Below are 17,879 nucleotides of genomic sequence, written 5' to 3'. Positions count from 1 at the left end.
ACTTCAGATAGTCCTCATTCTAATGCAGTCTTGTTAACTTTGATCACTTGATTAAAGTGGTTTTTGCCAGACTTTTCCATTGTAAAATAAATATTTTTCACTTCATAATTAATAAATACGTTGAAGGCGGTACTTTGAGACTATGTAAATATCTTATTCCTCATCAAAACTTTATGTTAGTGGATTCCTCTTTTATGCACTAGATTATAGTCAGCCACAGTTTTGATGCTTATGTTATCCTGGAGTTGGCTGGTGGCAACCCCTGCAGTCTGGCTTGTGTGTCCTTTTGACATGTCTCATTATTCTCGGAATGCTTCCATATGTTCTGACACAAGATATTCCAGGCTTATCTTGAATGTTCCCTGCATTAGTCCTGGAATCAGCCATTTTTCTGAATCAGGGGCTCTTTAGGTGGAGATCCACCCACCTCGGTCTCCCAAAGTGCAGAGATTACAGGCATGAGCCACCATGCCCGGCCTATTTCTTTATTTGTGACTGCCTTCTCTGATACTAAGAAACTTGCTTCCCATGATCCTTAATACATTTTTTGTACTTACTCAGTTCGCCTCTATGTAACCAGTGTCCCATTGCCCCTGCCCTTGCATGGACACCCTCCCTATCTCATTCCTGCTCCAGCATCTTTTGCAGAGCTGCTGCTGTGGCCATCCTTGCACAGATGCCCTTCTTATCTTCCTCGAGTTCCTATACCCTGTGCCAGGCCACCCTTCTTGCCTCACTTGGTGCCTGCATTCCGTATCAGGCCGTACCTTTGTGAAGACACCTTTCTCACCCTGCTCAGGCTCTAAAACCTCACTGTAGGCCACCATGACGACTCCCCCTTACTCCCCAGACACATACAAATGTCTGTGCTGCACAGCCCCATCTTGTGGACTGGATTTTCAGGAAAAGGAAGAGGTTTCTATATTTTTTTTGAAGATGTGGCAAGTGGTTGAAGAATGGACAGATTTTAAAGTTTGTGTCCCTGCTCAGTTTTACTAGTTCATCTGCAATGATATTTTCGTGCACTCCTGCCTTTTTAAGATTAGTGATCTAAATCTATTTTAAAATTAAAGATTTATTGAAAAAATATCAATGAGGAAAAATAGGTAAGGAAAAGAATATTTTGGGACAGAAGTGTTGCCTGTATCAGTGGAAATAAATTCAGTAAATGATTGCATGCTACTTGTGTGCATTAGACCTCACTGATCAGCTGCATCTGTGTGTAGCTGCCATGTTTGTGCAACCCCAAAACGGCTCATTGTGTAGACAGGAACAGAACTAGGGCAGAGTGCGAGCTGACACAGTGTTTGCTTTGCTTTATTGTCTCTATTTTGAAATGTAGAAATGAAATTGTTTCAGGGATTTTCATAACCATTATCATTAAGCGACTATCAGTTGTAGAATTTTGAGTTATTTTTGATACATTCACAGAATACCTTGAAATTTTTCATGGTACATTCAGTCACCTAGCACAGTTGCTGGCACACAGTAGGGCTCAGAAGTCATTTGTTGCGTAAATTTTTGATGACTGCTAATCTAGAGTAGGTAAAGCTATTGGGGGATTCAGAAAGATAAATGTAAGCGAAGACAAGAAAAGGGAAACACTAAAACAGACATTAAGGTGGAAAGGCCAAGAAACATGGCAGGAATGGAGACGGTGATGTGCTAATCTGTTTAAGAGAACATAACAGTCATGGCACATCTTTAGATACCATAGATCTTCAGATCCTAGCTATAAAATTTTCTTTTGGTTTTTTTTTCCCTGTTGCTGCTGAACAAATTATAAAATAAATTTTCTACTGAGCCTCAAGCTGCTCTGCCTCTTGGGTCAGTTTTTCTAGTACTACTTAACATGAAAGCTGGATTCTAGAGAGTTGAATAAGTTTTATTCAACAGAGGGAGGCAGAACTCCTAAAAGAAAGAAAGAAACAAACACAAAACCCTATTAAACTACTTAGCACTGTGACTCCTGGGCAAAAAGGGATAGTTTAGGCTGGGCACGGTGGCTTACGCCTGTAATCATAGCACTGTGGGAGGACGAGGTAGGTGGATCACGAGGTCAGGAGTTCAAGCCCAGCCTGGCCAAGATGGTGAAACGCCGTCTCTACTAAAAATACAAATTAGTCAAGCGTGGTGGCGGGCTCCTGTAATCCTAGCTACTCAGGAAGCTGAGGCAGGAGAATCGCTTGAACCTGGGAGGTGGAGGTTGCAGTGAGCGGAGATCGCGCCACTGCACTCTAGCCTGGGTGATAGAGCGAGACTCCGTCTCAAAAAAAAGAAGGGCCAGTTTATATTGTGTGCCAGCTTCTCTGTGGGAACACTGTCTGTTTATAAGGGATTAGTCAAAACAAGCTTCTAACAGTTTATTTTTTGTCTAAATTCGGTCTGGTTTTGTTCTGATTACATTTTACATTTTCCTCTTCTAGGAAGGCGCTGCGGCACATGCCTCCACTCTCTCTCTCACCAGGATCTACAGATTTCTCAACTTTCCTCTCCCCTAATGTGCTGGAAGAAGTGGACAGTTTCCTCATAAGGATAACTAGGTAAAATCAAGGCTGATGAGGGTAAACTCTGTGAGGAATGGAGTGCACGTATGCTTGTTAAGTCTTTAAAAAATATATATTAATCTTTTAACGATCACCACTAAAAATGGTTGCTTTTTAGCAGCTAAAGAGAAAGTGACATAATAGTTCACTCATCTAAACTCCATTATTTAGCAGTATCACCTGACCTGAAGAATTGGGAAGGTTGGTGCGGGGTGTTGCAGGGCCCAAGGGGAGTAGTCCTGTGATTCTGATAGAACAGATGTCTCAAAGTCCAACTGGCATAGCCTTCCCTCACTCAGAACCTGCTGACCTTCACATGCAGGTCCAGGGAGCCTGATTACCTACCGAACTGGGAAAGGGCACCTGGATAGCTTGATAGCAGTGACCACTTTGTGTAGGGACACTCACTTCTGCCTCAGTGAGCCCTGAGGACATTATTGCATTAGAGGTCAAACCAGTCCCTGAGCCATCCAGACAGTTTTTAACGTTTCAGTATAATGTGTTTAAATTAAAAGCAAAGAAGTATAATTCAGTGTGATACATTTTTAGTGCTTCAAGCATAAACCCTCCACTCTCTGGTCAAGCCAGCTCATTACCCAAGGCTTCTTAATAGCAGAGGCTTATTACAGTAGCATATTGGTATTATTTAATATTTAAAGATTAAAGATTATAGAAGTGAGGCTTTCATTCCCTGGCTCTCTGGATTGATTTAATTTTTCCTTAGGTTACCTTGAGGATTTTGAAAAATATTTCGGATAAACCTGTAGAAAGCATATGGCAGGTTAATGTTACTTGTGTTGATCACTTACATGGGGTTTGAGCTACCTGGATTTTTTCATGTTTTTAAGAAGTGAAAAGTTTTTGCTCTTTGCTTATAGCTGCTGTTCTACCCCAGAGGTAGAACTGACTCTTCTGGCTTTTGCTCTCGCAAGAGGAAGTGTTGCCAAAGTCATGAGCTCTCTATGCACCATCAGTGACCATCTGGACACGCAGTATGATGCCTCGTCCCTCATCTTGTCCATGGCGTCAGTCAGACAGAACCTGCTCCTCAAATATGGTAAATATGGTAAAACATGGGGGTGATAGAAATGTCAACAGTGGACAAATCATAAAACCATTCTTCGCCATGTGACCTCCTGGTATCTTCTCATCTTTTTGGGTTGTTATGGTTACACCATGATTCCTGGATGAACGTATCCTCTGAGTATCAGACCTTACTAGGATTGGCAGGGAGAAGGGGGATTTAGGTTCATTTATGTGATGGCAGTATCACCAGAAGAGGACACTTGATTGTCCACAAGGCTATACTCCCATGATCTGCTTGCAAAATTACTCAGGTCTGGTGGCCATTTGAACACAGCCATCTTTGGTGAAGTACCGAAGTGTCTCATTGTGTAGGCCAAGAGGGTTGGAGTAGTTCTTACCTGTTGGAGAGAGGAAGCTAGCCAAGATATGGTGCAAAGGGATCTTTGTCTTAGAATGCATCCCTCTGCATTCCCGTGATAGCTGCTCTGAAGGATTTGGACACCTGTCTGCCACTGCTTTCCCCCCTTGGGCTTAGCAGTAATTCATATGAGCACTTTTCTGCCAAACCAGGATGGGGCCTTATAATCCTTCTCAACATAGGAGCCCATAAAGTCACTCCCAAAAGACTGCAGTGCAGCACTTCCACTTGCGAGTGCAGCCTTCCTGGACTCCACAATATGTGGTGTTGGGTCTCATCCTGTTGGCAGTATTCCAGTGACATTTCTACCCTTTTATTTATTTTGAGAGAGAGTGTCTTGCTGTGTTGCACAGATTGGACTGCAGTGGCATGATCACGGCTCACTGCAGCCTTGACCTCCCAGGCTCAAGGGATCGTCCTGTGTCACTCTCCCGAGTACCTGGGACCACAGGTGCATGCCAGCATACCTGGTTAATTTTTAAAATTTTTTTGTAGAGATTGGGTCTCACTATGTTGCCCAAGCTGGTCTTGAACTCCTAGGCTGAAGCAGTCCTCCCACCTTGGCCTCTTAAAATCCTGGGACTGCAGGCGTGAGCCACCACACCTGGCCTCTGCCGTGACGTTTCTACCTTCGTCTTAGTATGACTGACTTAATGGCTTCTTTTTATGTTTATTTTTATTTTTATTTTTATTTATTTATTTTTTGAGACAGAGTCCTGCTCTGTCATCCAGGTTGGAGTGCACTGGCATAATCTCAGCCCACTGCAGCGTCCACCTCCCAGGTTCAAGTGATCCTCTTGCCTCAGCCTCCTGAGTAGCTGGGACTATAGGCATGGGCCACCACACCTGGCTAGTTAAAAATTTTTTTTTTTTAGAAATGAGCTCTCCCCATGTTGACCAGGCTGGTCTCAAACTCCTGGACTCAAGCAGTACTCCCACCTCAGCCTCCCAAAGTGCTGGAATTTACAGGCATGAGCCATGATGCCCAGCCTGTTTAATTTTTTTTTTCTTTTGCCTGTTTAAATTTTTAAGTTAGACAATTGGTGTCCTGTAAATCTAGTTTCCTCCCTAAATTTTGAAAGGTTATTTTCTTGGGTGGTTGGGGGTTGCACTGGTGAACAGCCCAGAGCAGCCATGGCTGGATAGAAGGGATAGCAGGTAGTGTCTGGAAGCTGAATAGAATTTAGATTAATGGTTGTTCAGGCAGGGAGCAGTGGATAGGAAGGAATGGGGTAACGTTCTAGTTCTAGGTCATATCATAGGTGAACAGGTGTACATTCTATTATTAAAAGGAAAACATTTTCAGATCATCATAGCAAAAGTTGATTTATATGTATATATAAATATATATATTTTTTTTTGCCAAAGCCAAGTGTTCTGAAAAAGTTGATTTTTCTAATTCTTGAAACAGAAATTTTGCCTGCAGAGATGATTTAAAGAAACGAGACCTAAAATATTTTATATTTAAATGCAATTGTAATAAAGTTAATTATTGGCTCCAAAACAGTATCTTAGGAATCACCCCCCCAAATATGTTCAATCTATGTTATCAACCTATGTCTTATAATGTCCTTTTTTCAGAACAATGATTGTTCTAGAAAGCTGTCCTTGGAATCACTCAGGGCCATAGCTGTACTTTGTCTCTTTCAGGAAAGTACAAAGGGATGGTGTCAACCTTTGTCTGATATTACTGCTCTATTTCAGCTTTTAAACAGGGAGATTTTTAGTTAGCAGTCTGGGTAGCCACAGGACTCTATTTCCACAGATAGGCGTGCTAGTTTCCAGTTCTTCATATTTTAGCTTACAGCTTGGTCTTCCTTTTCTTTGGTCAGGTAAACCTCTCCAGTTGACTCTTCAGGCATGTGATGTCAAAGGAAAAGAAGATAAGTCTGGACCCGAAAACCTCCTTGTTGAACCGTGGACAAGGGATGGTGAGTGGTGGGTCTGTCTGTTTCTAGTGTGCTCGGTAGACAGGAGTCAGCTGTGTGAAAGCACACTCCAGGCTTTGAAATGTTTGAGGCGTGCAGTCTTCAATTTTAGGTTGTTTCTCAGTTGGCAGTGGTTGCTGAGCAATTTGTGTGGTGTGGTTGTAATCTGCCTAGGTGTCAATGACTATAACAACTCAGAAGTATTTGAGAGCCTGAAGTTTTGAAAAGCAAGGATTCTTTCTCTTGGAATATAAAAAGTTACTATTTTTTTTAATCGTTTTTTCAGTTCCAATTGTCTTTCTATTGTGTTATCTTCAGGTGGTAGGAAACTCAGCAGATTAGTAGCACTTTACTACTGACTGAAAACATAGTTTAAGAAGGGTATTTCCAGGCCGGGTGCAGTGGCTCACACCTGTAATCCCAGCGCTTTGGGAGGCCGAGGTGGGAGGATCACTTGAGGCCAGGAGTTCAAGACAAGCCTGGCCAACATGGTGAAACCCCATCCCTAATAAAAAAACTACAAAAATTAGCTGTTGTGGTGGCAGGGCACCTGTAATTCCAGCTACTTGGGAGGCTGAGGCATGAGAATCACTTGAACCCGGGAGGTTGAGGTTGCAGTGAACTGAGATCCCGCCGCTGCCTTCCAGCCTGGGTGACAGAGCGAGACTCTGTTTCAAAAAAACAAAACAAAACAAAGAAGGGTATTTCCAGATATAGCTGATGTAGTATTTGCGTGTCTAGAGGAAGCCTCACTCTTTTCCTAGTGTCAACATAATAATTGCTGATGTGCTTTTCATCTTTGCTGGAGGCTCTTTCCTTATCTCGTGATAAGGTGTTTGTGAGTCTCTCTCTCATTCGTCTTGTTGGCCGCCTTGTTATTGTCCTCTGTGTCCCTTTTTTCCTCACTGGACTGATTTGAATCTTGCTAATTCACTAGAGGAAGTGGAATGTTCCAGCAGTGATCAGACATTGAAAGGGACTAGCCTTGCTGCTTTGCGTCTGGTTCTCCTCGGCTTTCCTCTCAGCAATGAGTCCTCGTATGTTCTCAGTGGTTGCCTCTTCTCTGTCCTGTTTCCCGTATTCATTCTCAGCACTCATGGAGTCCAGACCCTAGGAGAACATGCTTTTCCCAGCTGCACCTCCTCTCCTCAGTGCTCCTCTTCAGCAGTAGATGCTTAAACCAGATTGTTTCCCTGTGGTTTTCCCTGAGCAGCTCAGCCCGTGCAGAAACGTTTTTCTGTACCACATCCATCTCCAGCCACACTGAAGGCCATGGCCGGCTGTGAGGCTCCTGCCATCCAAAGTGGGTGGGGCTGGGAGGGGGTGGTGTTAGCTCCTTGTCCCTTTCCCTTCCCCTCACCCAAGAAAGCCAAGACCACCCTGCCAAAGGCCCTCTGCATTTTTCCTTGACTTGCTGAAGATTTGGAATTTTTGTTCCTGGAGCATGTGAGGAAGTGGATTTTTTATTTCTTTATTTTTATATTTTTTTGAGACGAAGTCTCACTCTATCGCCCAGGCTGGAGTGCAGTGGTATGATCTTGGCTCACTGCAACCTCCTCCTTCCGGGTTCAAGCCATTCTTCTGCCTCAGCCTTCCGAGTATCTGAGACTACAGGTGCCCGCCACCACGCCCGGCTAATTTCTTGTATTTTTAGTAGAGACGGGGTTTCACCACGTTAGCCAGGATGGTCTCGATCTCCTGACCTCGTGAGCCACCATGCCCGGCTGGATGTGGATTTTTAACATTGTTCACGGGCATTTCTCCTGGTAATAGATTTTGCCAGCTCTTGTGCCTGGTCTGATTTGAATATTTTGTTATTTTCCCTGTGTCTTTTACCTACCCAGTTCTCCTTCCTGCTTTTTCCCCTCCTTAGATTGAGTGGATTTAAAAAATCTAGCTGTAGTTTGTGGACTTGTTATTTTTGCCATGTGCCTGAGAAACACAAGGGTGGGATGTGAATGGGTGTGGGGAGCACTGGGTTCCTCCTGCTCACTCCCTCCAGCCATCACTATCTGTTGCTTGTAACTAGGGTTGATGTCGGTCTCTCTTGCTGCACTGCAAAAAGTAACCCTTAAGGGACAGACAAGAGGAAAGTACTCATGGCCAGAGCTGTTGGGTTTGGGGGTGATTTTTTCTTCCCCTTATCGGAGTAAAAGCTCTTCTCATGGGTACACGTCTGATTCTCCAACAGTGGGGAAGTACCACTTTTGGACAAGTGCCACTGCAGGGCCCACAGAATGCCCAGAGAACTCAAACGCTGATACTTCAGGGGGCTAACGTTCCTGGCAGTCACCACTGTCACTTGGTCTGGTATTTTAAAGGAATACTGGGTGCTCCTGATAGGAACGGAAGTGGTAGATTTATTAAATCCTTTAAATCTGATTGGTTATTTTTTTTTCCCTGTTATCTAAAAAGAATAAATTGGCAAGTGGAGGGCAGGGTGTCAAAACTTATAGATTTAAAATATCACAGTTCAGCTGGGTGCAGTGGCTCACACCTGTAATCCCAGCAATTTGGGAGGCCGAAGCAGGCGGATCACCTGAGGTCAGGAGTTCGAGACCAGCCTGGCCAACATGGTGAAACCCCATCTCTACTAACAGTACAAAAATTAGCCAGGCGTGGTGGCAGGCACTTGTAGTCCCAGCTACTTGGGAGGCTGAGGCAGGAGAATTGCTTGAACCCGGGAGGCGGAGGTTGCAGTGAGCTGAGATTGTGCCATTGCACTCCCACCTGGGTGACAAGAGCAAAACTCTGTCTCAAAAAAAAAAAAAAAAAAATCACAGTCAAACCTGTGAGCTAGGCTGGACACAGTGGCTCATGCCTGTAACCCCGACACTTTGGGAGGCAGAGGTGGGAGGATTTCCTGAGGCCAACAGTTTGAGACCAGCCTGGGTAACATAGTGAGATCCAGTCACTACAAAAAATGAAATAAAAAATTAGCTGGGCATGGTGGTGTTTGCCTGTGGGCCTACTTAGGCTGAGGCAGGAGGATTGTTTGAGCCCAGGAGTGTAAGGCCGCAGTGAGTTATGATTGTACCACTGCACTCCAGCCTGGGCAACAGAGCGAGACCCTGTGTCTAAAAAACAAAAGAGAAAAATGAAAAAAACCACGTGAGCTGATTTCTTACCAAGAAAAGGAAGCACAGAAGTTTTATTTTTTTTTTAAGGTTTTGTTTTTGTTTTGCCTTTCTGAAAAAATGTCATTGCATATTTGGTGGCAGTGTTATTTTAAAAGAGTCTATCTGATTCTGTTGACTTAAATTATTGCTTCTGCTACTACATTGAGACTAACTAAAATTGCTGATTTATCACTTAACTTTTAGACAATAGTTTAGCCTTTACATAGATTTCTTTTAAATAGAGACATCCAGGGCTCTGGGAAAAGGTGAGAGTTCAATAATTGGGATAGTTTTTAGTATTACTGTTAGTGGAGTTGTGTGAATTGTTGGTAGTATGGATTCTTAAAATTGCCTATAGAATTGCTCTTTCATAGAACTAGATCATAGAGCTTCTGTGTGAATTAGAGAAGGTTCCTTTGGATTTAATTTTCTTAGTTTTGGTGACTCATTTTGCACATTGTCTTTATAAATGTTTGTTGGCTTGAACTCCATGTAATGAAACAGGAAGCATGAAATTGGTTTTAGTCTTGTCATTTTGATAGGCAGAATTGTTAAGAAAATTCAGAGTCCCAGAAAAAAAAGCTTATTTATTGCTGAGTTATATCATTTAGAGACGTTTGAAAGAGAAAGGCGACCTTGGGTCTAGCAGAAGACTTTTTCATGAGTTGTTAAAGGATAATTACCAACAATCAAAAAAGGAAAATAGTGACTGTCATACAAATATAAGTGAACACATTCATACTTTTAATTTATTTACTTTAATTTATTTATTCATTCATTCATTCATTTGAGACAGGGTCTCACTCTACTGCCCAGACTGGAGTGAAGTGTTGTGATGATAGCTCACTGCAACCTCCACCTCCCAGGCTCAAGCGATCCTCCCACCCTGGCCTCCCAAGTAGCTAGGATTGCAGGTGTGCACCACCGTGCCCAGCTGATTTTTTTTTTTTTTTTTTTTTTTTTTTTTTTTTTGAGTTGGAGTCTCACTCTGTCACCCAGGCTGGCTGGAGTGCAATGGTGAGATCTCAGCTTACTGCATCCTCCGCCTCCCGGGTTCAAGCGATTCTCCTGTCTCATCCTCCTAAGTAGCTGGGATTACAGGTGTGTGCCACCACGCCCAGCAAATTTTGTGTTTTTGGTAAAGACGGGGTTTTCACCATGTTGGCCAGGCTGGTCTCGAACTCCTGACCTTAAGTGAACTGCCTGCCTCAGCCTCCCAAAGTGCTGGGATTATAGGTGTGAGCCACCACACCCGCCTTGATTTTTGCTTTTTTTTTTTTTTTTTTTTTGGTAGTAATGGGGTCTCACTATGCTGCCCAGGCTGGTTTTGAGGCTCAAGTGATCCACTGGCCTCAGCCTCCCAAAGTGCTGGGATTACAGGCATGAGCTACTGTGCCTGGCCCAGACTTTTTATTTAGCTCATTAATTAATGAGGGAACCAGTAAGATGTTACAAACAGTTCTAAGGAGAATTCATAAAATACATGTAGGCTAACAAGAATGCTAAAATTAATTTACAAATAGACAGAATATTGGTCAGTATCCATAAGGAATAATCAGCAACATTTCCACAGAACACAGTGTTTAGTTCTGTGGACAAGAATCATGTGCATCACTACCAGTGTTCTACAACTTACAGAATTGTAAAATAGCTTAGAGACCATAAAAGGCAGAGACGACCGAAAGGGTATGTTGGCTAGGACACCCAGTGATTCTTTTTTTTTTTTCCATTTCAAAGCCTTTCATAAACTTTCCTGACAAAGTGTTGTAGAAGCTAACTAATCCCTTTCTCAGCCACTAAGCCAGTAGGCTTTATCAGCCCAGGCAGCCATCAACCATGGTTGTAGGTGTGGCTCAGGAAGATGATTGATTGTCCAGTCTTTTGTCGCTTTGGCTTAAATGTTTTATAAACATTTCTTTTCTTTTTCTTTTTTTTTTGAGACGGAGTTTCACTCTGTTGCCCAGGCTGGAGTGCAGTGGCACAATCTCCAAGCTCCGCCTCCCGGGTTCACACCATTCTCCTGTCTCAGCCTCCCGAGTAGGTGGGACTACAGGCGCCCGCCACCACACCTGGATAATTTTTTGTATTTTTAGTAGAGACGGGGTTTCACCGTGTTAGCCAGGATGGTCTCCATCTCCTGATCTCGTAATCCACCCGCCTCGGCCTCCCAAAGTGCTGGGATTACAGACGTGAGCCACCGTGCCTGGCCTAAACATTTATTTTCTTATTGTTACCTCAGAGCAGGGCTGCCTGTGAGGTGGAGGGGATTGTGCCCTGGGAAAGTTGAACCTGGTCAGTTCTCTGCTTACTTGGGGCTTTATCATCGGGGTTGCCTCTGTCCAAAGAGGACATTTTTCTCTAATTTTCATGAAGATATCAGACCAATTACCCCCCATGACTCAAAGGATATGGTTTGTTTTTGTTGATCTTAGTTCTTAGGGCTATAAAAATGGGTTAGTTCCCTAACTTGAGTTTTTCCTTTTTTCAGGTTTTCTTACGGAGACTGGAAAAACCAGAGCCAGCACTATTTTTTCTACCGGAACTGAATCTGCCTTCCAAGTTACACAGATAAGAATTATGGTAATTTTCGTGCTACCTTACTACTTTTGTTTTTAATTTTTATGGGTACATAGTAGGTATATATATTTGTGGGGTACATGAGGTGTTTTGATACAGGTGTTTTGCAATGTGAAATAATCATACGGAGGATGAGGATGAGCTATTCATCCCCTCAGGCATTTAGTCTTTGTGTTAGAAACAATCCATTACACTGTTGTAGTTACTTTTCCGTGTACAATTAGGTTATTATTGAATATAACCTTTTATTACATTTCAGAAGTCCACGTCATTGGTGTTTTGGTTTTTTTTTTTAAGTCAGACCTATGGCTGACCATGTCATTGGTTATTCATCGAACATTTAATAATGATTTACTCCGTGTCAGGCCTGTAGCAGAGGGCAGGGACACAAAGATGGATAGACTGTAAAGTCTTTGAAATGGTGAGAATATAAGGATTGAGAAAGTTAAGGAACATTTCTTGGGAAACAGCTTTCTTATTTTTACAGGGCTTAATATATTTGAAATATTGTTCATTGGTCTCGTTTTGTTTTAACCTGTTTGAATTTAACCATGCTGGAAACAAAACGACCACAGAACTTTTGCCCCTTTGTTAGACTTCATCCTAATCTCTGTTTCCAGGTTCGACGTGGTGGCATTGGTGCCCAGTGTGGGTTGGTGTTTGCCTATAACTCATCTTCAGATAAATTTTGTGCGGAAGAACACTTCAAAAGGTTTGAAAAATATGACAAATGGAAGCTTCAGGAGCTCAGGCAATTTGTAAAAAGCAGGTAAGAAGGTAAAAAATCTTTGTAGAACAAAGATCTACAGAACAAAAATCTTTGTAGTTAATAAGAATGTATTCATGCTTATTGGTGAACTGTGCTTGCTTGTCTTTATAGAAAAGGCGCCACTAATCCGTCTCAGTGGCCATAAGCCTTCATTGCTTTCTAGTAGCATATCTGAAGATGTGTATGTTAATTTGTTCATAGCATGTTACTCAGTCCCTTTTGTGGCCAGGGGCACACATCTTCACAATGGCTGGGTAATGATCTATCTATGCCTGAATTGTGGACAGCCTGCAGTCTTTAGCCATTGCCCCAACCCCCCTTCTCCCATTCCTGCTTTTAACACAAATATTTATTAAGTACCTACTGTGTGCCAGGCCTGATGCTAGGTGCTGAAGATACCGTAATGAGGAAATTGGCACAGTTCTTGCTTTATATAGCTTACTGTTTAGCTCAGAAGACAGGTAAGAAAACTTGCAGTATCAACAGTGTTATGAATGTGCTGTAGGGGAGAAAGGGTGCTGTGGGGACACAGGGCAGAGCGGCCCTCCTGATCAGAGACATCTTTCTGGAGCAAGTGTTGTTATGCTGTTTATGAAGGATGAGTTGGAGTTGATCGGCCACTGGAAGGAGAATGTCCTAAGCAGAGAGGGCAGCTTCATGGGCCCAGAGGTGAAGCATGGCACATTGAAGGAACGGGCAGGTCCCGCATTGCTGAGGGATACTCGGAGGGAGGGTGATGAGAGATGCAGCTGGAGAGCTGGGAAAGGGCAGGGCATTCAGGGCTTTGTCTCTGTTTCTGTATCCTTAAAGCATCATGTGAGGGGAAACGGCAGGGGAATGTGTTGAGGCATTTCCAGAAAAGCAAGGGGCTCAAATGCATGTTGTAGAAGCACTGCTCAGGATCATGTTGTGTGTAGTATGGACTGGAGGAGAGCAAGTCTGGAGGCAGCTGGGCTGGGAGGAGGTTGTCACTTATTGCCTAGGAAGCCAGTGGGTGACTCCTACTAGAGCAGCAGCAGTGCAGAGATGTGGACCAAGAGACCACTAGGAGGGAGAAGCGACAGGACCTGGTGATTGACTGAATGTGGAGCAGGAGAGGGAAAAAAGCCTCATCGGCAGTGAATCCTGGCTTTTGGCTTGAGCAGGTGGGGAAATTGGTAGTGCCTTTCTTACTCTGGGGAAAAACAGGTTTGTGGGGAAGATGATGAGCTCAGATTTTGTTCTGTTGAATTTGAAGTTCTGAGAAACCTTTGAGGTGTTCGGTAGCCAATGGATAAACAGGTCTGGAGCCAGGAAGAGAAGTTTGTGCTGAAGGTACAGATATGAGAGGCATTTAAACGATAATTTAAAATGTAGAAATAGGCCAAGTGTGATGGCTCATGCATGTAATCCCAGCATTTTGGTAGGCCAAGGTAGGTGGATTTTGAGCCCAGGAGATTGAGACCAGCCTGAGCAACATAGTGAGACCCCCATCTCTAAAAAAAAAAAGAAACATAAAAATTAGCTGGGCATGGTATCACGCGCCTGTAGTCCCAGCTACTTGGAAGACTGAGGCGGGAGGATCCCTTGAGCCCCGGAGGTTGAGGCTGCAGTGAACTATCTTCACGCCACTGCACTCCTGCCTGGGTGACAGAGTGAGATCCTGCCTCAAAAATAAATAAATAAATAAATAAATAAAATGTAGAAATGGAAGAGATCATTCTGCAAGAGTGTGTGAACTGGGAAGAGAAGAGAACTTAGGTCAACATGAGACACACCAGGCTTTAAGGGGCAACAAGGAAAACTCAGCCAGACAAGCAGCAGGAAAGCCAGGGCCTCATGAAGGAAAGCTGTGTCCCATGAAGCCAAGGGAAAATAATGTTTGAGGGAATGGGCGATGGTGTCAGATGTTACCCAGAAGTCAGAAGGTAAAGTCTAAAAGTGGATCTGTCGGATGTAGCCACTGGTGCCCCCTTGGAGAAGGTTACCTCCCCTATTGCTACTAGTGAGTTAAAATTCAAGAAGCTAAGACAAGAAAAAAAAAAAAACAACTCAAGGAGCTGAAACTCTGAACTTGCCTGCATTATTTCATGGGTAGTTCATTGCTGGTGTTAATAGAAGCCTTTCAGTACCATCCACTGCAGTACTCCTTGAGCTTCAGTGTGCATACACATCAGCCAGGGAATTTGTGAAAGTGCACATTCTGATTCAGGAGCTCTGGGTGGGGTCTGAGACTGATTTCTAACAGGCTCTCGGGAGATTCTGATGCTACCTGTCTGTGGACCATACTTGAAATCGTAAGGATCTAGAATAATTCGAATAATTCTCTCTTCTTGCTGCAATTCCTTTAGCAGCATTCCTGGCAAAGGTTCGGTCAGCCTTTCTACAATACCGTTGACGGAAAACTCACCACGTATCAGGCACTTCAGTAATCAGAATTTGTTCAGTTGAAATCCACATTTGTAATGTCTCTTCAGTGGTCTTCGTTTCCGCCCTCTAATGAACTTGAGCAAATGTCTTTCACTCCTAAAATCTCCCTTCCGTTACATGTGTATGCCTTTTTAAACACTGCTTTTCTTTTTAAGTAATAGCTAGAGATGACACTGGGTTTTAGGCAGCTATGTCCTACTCTTGGGACAAATTAAAATGGGTCATTTCCCCTAAACCTGCTGTTAAACAAGGTCTTTTACATCTTATACAGGATGATTTTTTTTAAACCTAAATACAGGCCTATTCACCACTCCCTTAATGATTTTAGCTCCTGATTCCAGCCTGAATGACTCTTAAATCGTGATTTTGTTGGCCTACATATTCACCAGTCCCTCTCCAGTTTGGAAATCAAAATATTAATGTGCATGCATTTTCTTTTTGCCTTTTTTTTTTTTTTTGGTCATGTCCTCCTGGTCAGGCGTTCGTCAGTCAGCATGCTCCAGGGTCAGCAGTTGGTGCTGTGCCTACGTCAGAGGACTAGGATTCATCTGTCTTCCATCTTGCCTACTATGTAGTGCAGTGTAGGGAACAAGATTGCTTCTCTCTGTTCTCTGATACCCTTCCAGCTTTCTGTATCTCGAAGATTTCCTTGACAACTCCCAAAGAGTAGATTAAAAAATCTTTAAGCTTATGATATCGATGAAACTCATTGACATGGTTTTGGCTTAAGAGAATACCGTTTCCCATTAGGGTTAACTGTGTCATGAAAGGTTTATGCCAAGAAAGACTTATGTTAAGAAGGGACATTTTGCCGGGCACAGTGGCTCACACCTGTAATCCTAGCGCACTTTGGAAGGCTGAGGCGGTGGATCACTTGAGGTCAGGACTTGAGGTCAGAAACCAGCCTGGCCAAGATGGTGAAACCCCATCTATACTAAAAATACAAAAAAATTAGCCAGGTGTGGTGGCAGGCACCTGTAATCCCAGCTGCTTGGGAAGCTGAGGCAGGAGAATCTTTTGAACCTGGGAGGTGGAGGTTGCAGTGAGCCAAGATTGTGCCACTGCATTGCAGCCTGGGTGACAGAGCAAGACTCCATCTCAAAAAAAAAAAAAAAAAAGGGACATGTTTTCTCTCTGTTACAGAACCTACTCGGGATTGTCTTCTTGCCATAATTCCCTCTTTTTGGTAGTTTTACCCATGTAAAATACTAATGTGTCGCCAGCTTGGTGGCTATATCACAGACTGAATAGTGTAAAGTTTTAGGAATGTTACTTGAAAAAACTGCTCTTTTTCTCCTTCTTATTTATTTATATTATTATTATTATTATTTTGAGGTGGAGTTTCGCTCTTGTTGCCCAGGCTGGAGTGCAGTGGCACGATCTTGGCTCACCGCAACCTCCGCCTCCTGGGTTCAAGCGATTCCCCTGCCTGAGCCTCCCGAGTAGCTGGGATTACAGGCATGCACCACCACGCCTGGCTAATTTTGTATTTTTAGTAGAGACAGAGTTTCTTAATGTTGGTCAGGCTGGTCTCGAATTCCTGACCTCAGGTGCTCTGCCTGCCTGAGCCTCCCAAAGTGCTGGGATTACAGGTGTGAGACACCATGCCCGGCCTTATTTTTATATTTTTTTGAGATGGAGCCTTGCTCTGTCACCCAGGCTGGAGTGCAATGGCGTGATCTCAGTTCACTGCAACCTCCACCTCTTGGGTTCAAGTGATTCCCCTGCCTCAGCCTCCTGAGTAGCTGAGATTACAGGTGTGCACCACCACGCCTGGCTAATTTTTTGTATGTTTAGTAGAGACAGGGTTCACCATGTTTACCAGGCTGGTCTCAAACTCCTGTCCTCAAGTGATCCATCCGCCTCAACCTCCTAAAGTGCTTATAGGTGTGAGCCATCGTGCCCAGCACATCTTAGTTACTTAATTCCTGAAAAGGGAGTAGCATTTAAGTGTTCAGCTTTTAAAAAGAAGTGGCATACATTCTCTTAAAAAGAAGAGAAGACATCTCTTCAGCCTCAAGGCTGGAATGTTTTTCTGAAAGAACTTCTTAAGAAACAGACAAGAATACTGAGGCCTACGAAGGCTGGGGTTTTTGTTTTTTTGGACCTCCAGGATCTGAAAGCCCTCAGATGTTTACCCATCAGCTATTGCAAGTGGCCCAAACCTCAGGTTGGTCATAAACATGTTAGCCAGACCTAGGGAAAGAAAACCAAGCCTGCCTCTTTTCTGGCACCTTCCAGAAGCACATGCCAGCTGTTGCATTGGACCTTATTCCTGAGTCATCCACAATGCCCGACTTTCTGTCTCATTCTTCAGATGAGCCAATTAGAGAAGCAAACTTTCTCCTTAGTTCCCAGATTATATTTGGGGCTGATGTAGTTCCCAGTTCATAGAGAAGGAGACTGAGCAATGGAAAGGCAATACTACCAACTGTCTCATGTGCTCACAGGGTACCAGGTACCATAGTCAGCTCTCGATTGTTCACTGACAGGCTACAGATACAAGTTACATGCCACTTAGATGATACCTTATTTGTTAGACCCTTGAGAAGTTTCAAAATAAGAAAATGTTTTGTGAATACTCTTGTCTTTACAGGATTGGTTGCTCATCTGATGACCTTGGAGAGGATGATCCTATTGGCTGGTTTGAACTGGAAGAAGAATGGGATGAAGCAGATGTGAAGCTGCAACAGTGCAGAGTTGCCAAAGTAAGCATTAGTGAGTCGTTTGCCCACTCCCCTCCTTTTATTCTGTGTTTTTTGAGTAGTGATTGTGTATCAGCCCTGTGCCAATGCTACAACCCCAGAGGCGAATCTACCTTCAGGGAGTTCATACTCTGTGGGAGAGACAGATGTGTAAGACAGTGTGATACGAGCTATGATAAAAGGAGAGACAGAGAGCTGTTGGCAACCAGGGGAAAAAATATTTAACTCGAAAGCTTCTCAGGAAAGGTGGTGTGATGCCAAATGTTGAAGATTAAGTTATCATCTTTAGCCAGGCTACAATGTGTGGAGGAGGGCATCTCAGGCTGAGAGAATAGTGAGAACACAGACATCAACTCAAGAGAGATGTGTTTCCATAGAAAGG

At 43.5% G+C, this 17,879-nt stretch overlaps 1 protein-coding gene across 6 annotated transcripts in view; it reads left to right on the top strand.

The window, feature by feature from the left end:
* Nucleotides 1–17,879, top strand: part of ZZEF1 (zinc finger ZZ-type and EF-hand domain containing 1) — a 135,891-nt gene that overhangs the window by 33,200 nt on the left and 84,812 nt on the right. For all 6 annotated transcript variants that reach the window (XR_010152762.1, XR_010152763.1, XM_009431592.5 and 3 more), the window contains 6 exons: nucleotides 2,427–2,543; nucleotides 3,425–3,603; nucleotides 5,823–5,921; nucleotides 11,526–11,617; nucleotides 12,235–12,383; nucleotides 17,389–17,500. Coding sequence is in view for 4 of the 6 variants with exons in the window: in XM_009431592.5 (XP_009429867.2) it covers nucleotides 2,427–2,543; nucleotides 3,425–3,603; nucleotides 5,823–5,921; nucleotides 11,526–11,617; nucleotides 12,235–12,383; nucleotides 17,389–17,500 (748 nt within the window). In the remaining 2 variants the exon portion in view is untranslated. The remainder of the gene's footprint in view (nucleotides 1–2,426; nucleotides 2,544–3,424; nucleotides 3,604–5,822; nucleotides 5,922–11,525; nucleotides 11,618–12,234; nucleotides 12,384–17,388; nucleotides 17,501–17,879) is intronic.

The sequence above is a fragment of the Pan troglodytes genome, chromosome 19 (genome assembly GCF_028858775.2).
Source record: "Pan troglodytes isolate AG18354 chromosome 19, NHGRI_mPanTro3-v2.0_pri, whole genome shotgun sequence".
Taxonomy (NCBI): domain Eukaryota; kingdom Metazoa; phylum Chordata; class Mammalia; order Primates; family Hominidae; genus Pan; species Pan troglodytes.
Note: the sequence above shows the minus strand (reverse complement) of the source record. Positions and strands in the feature narration are given on the sequence as shown.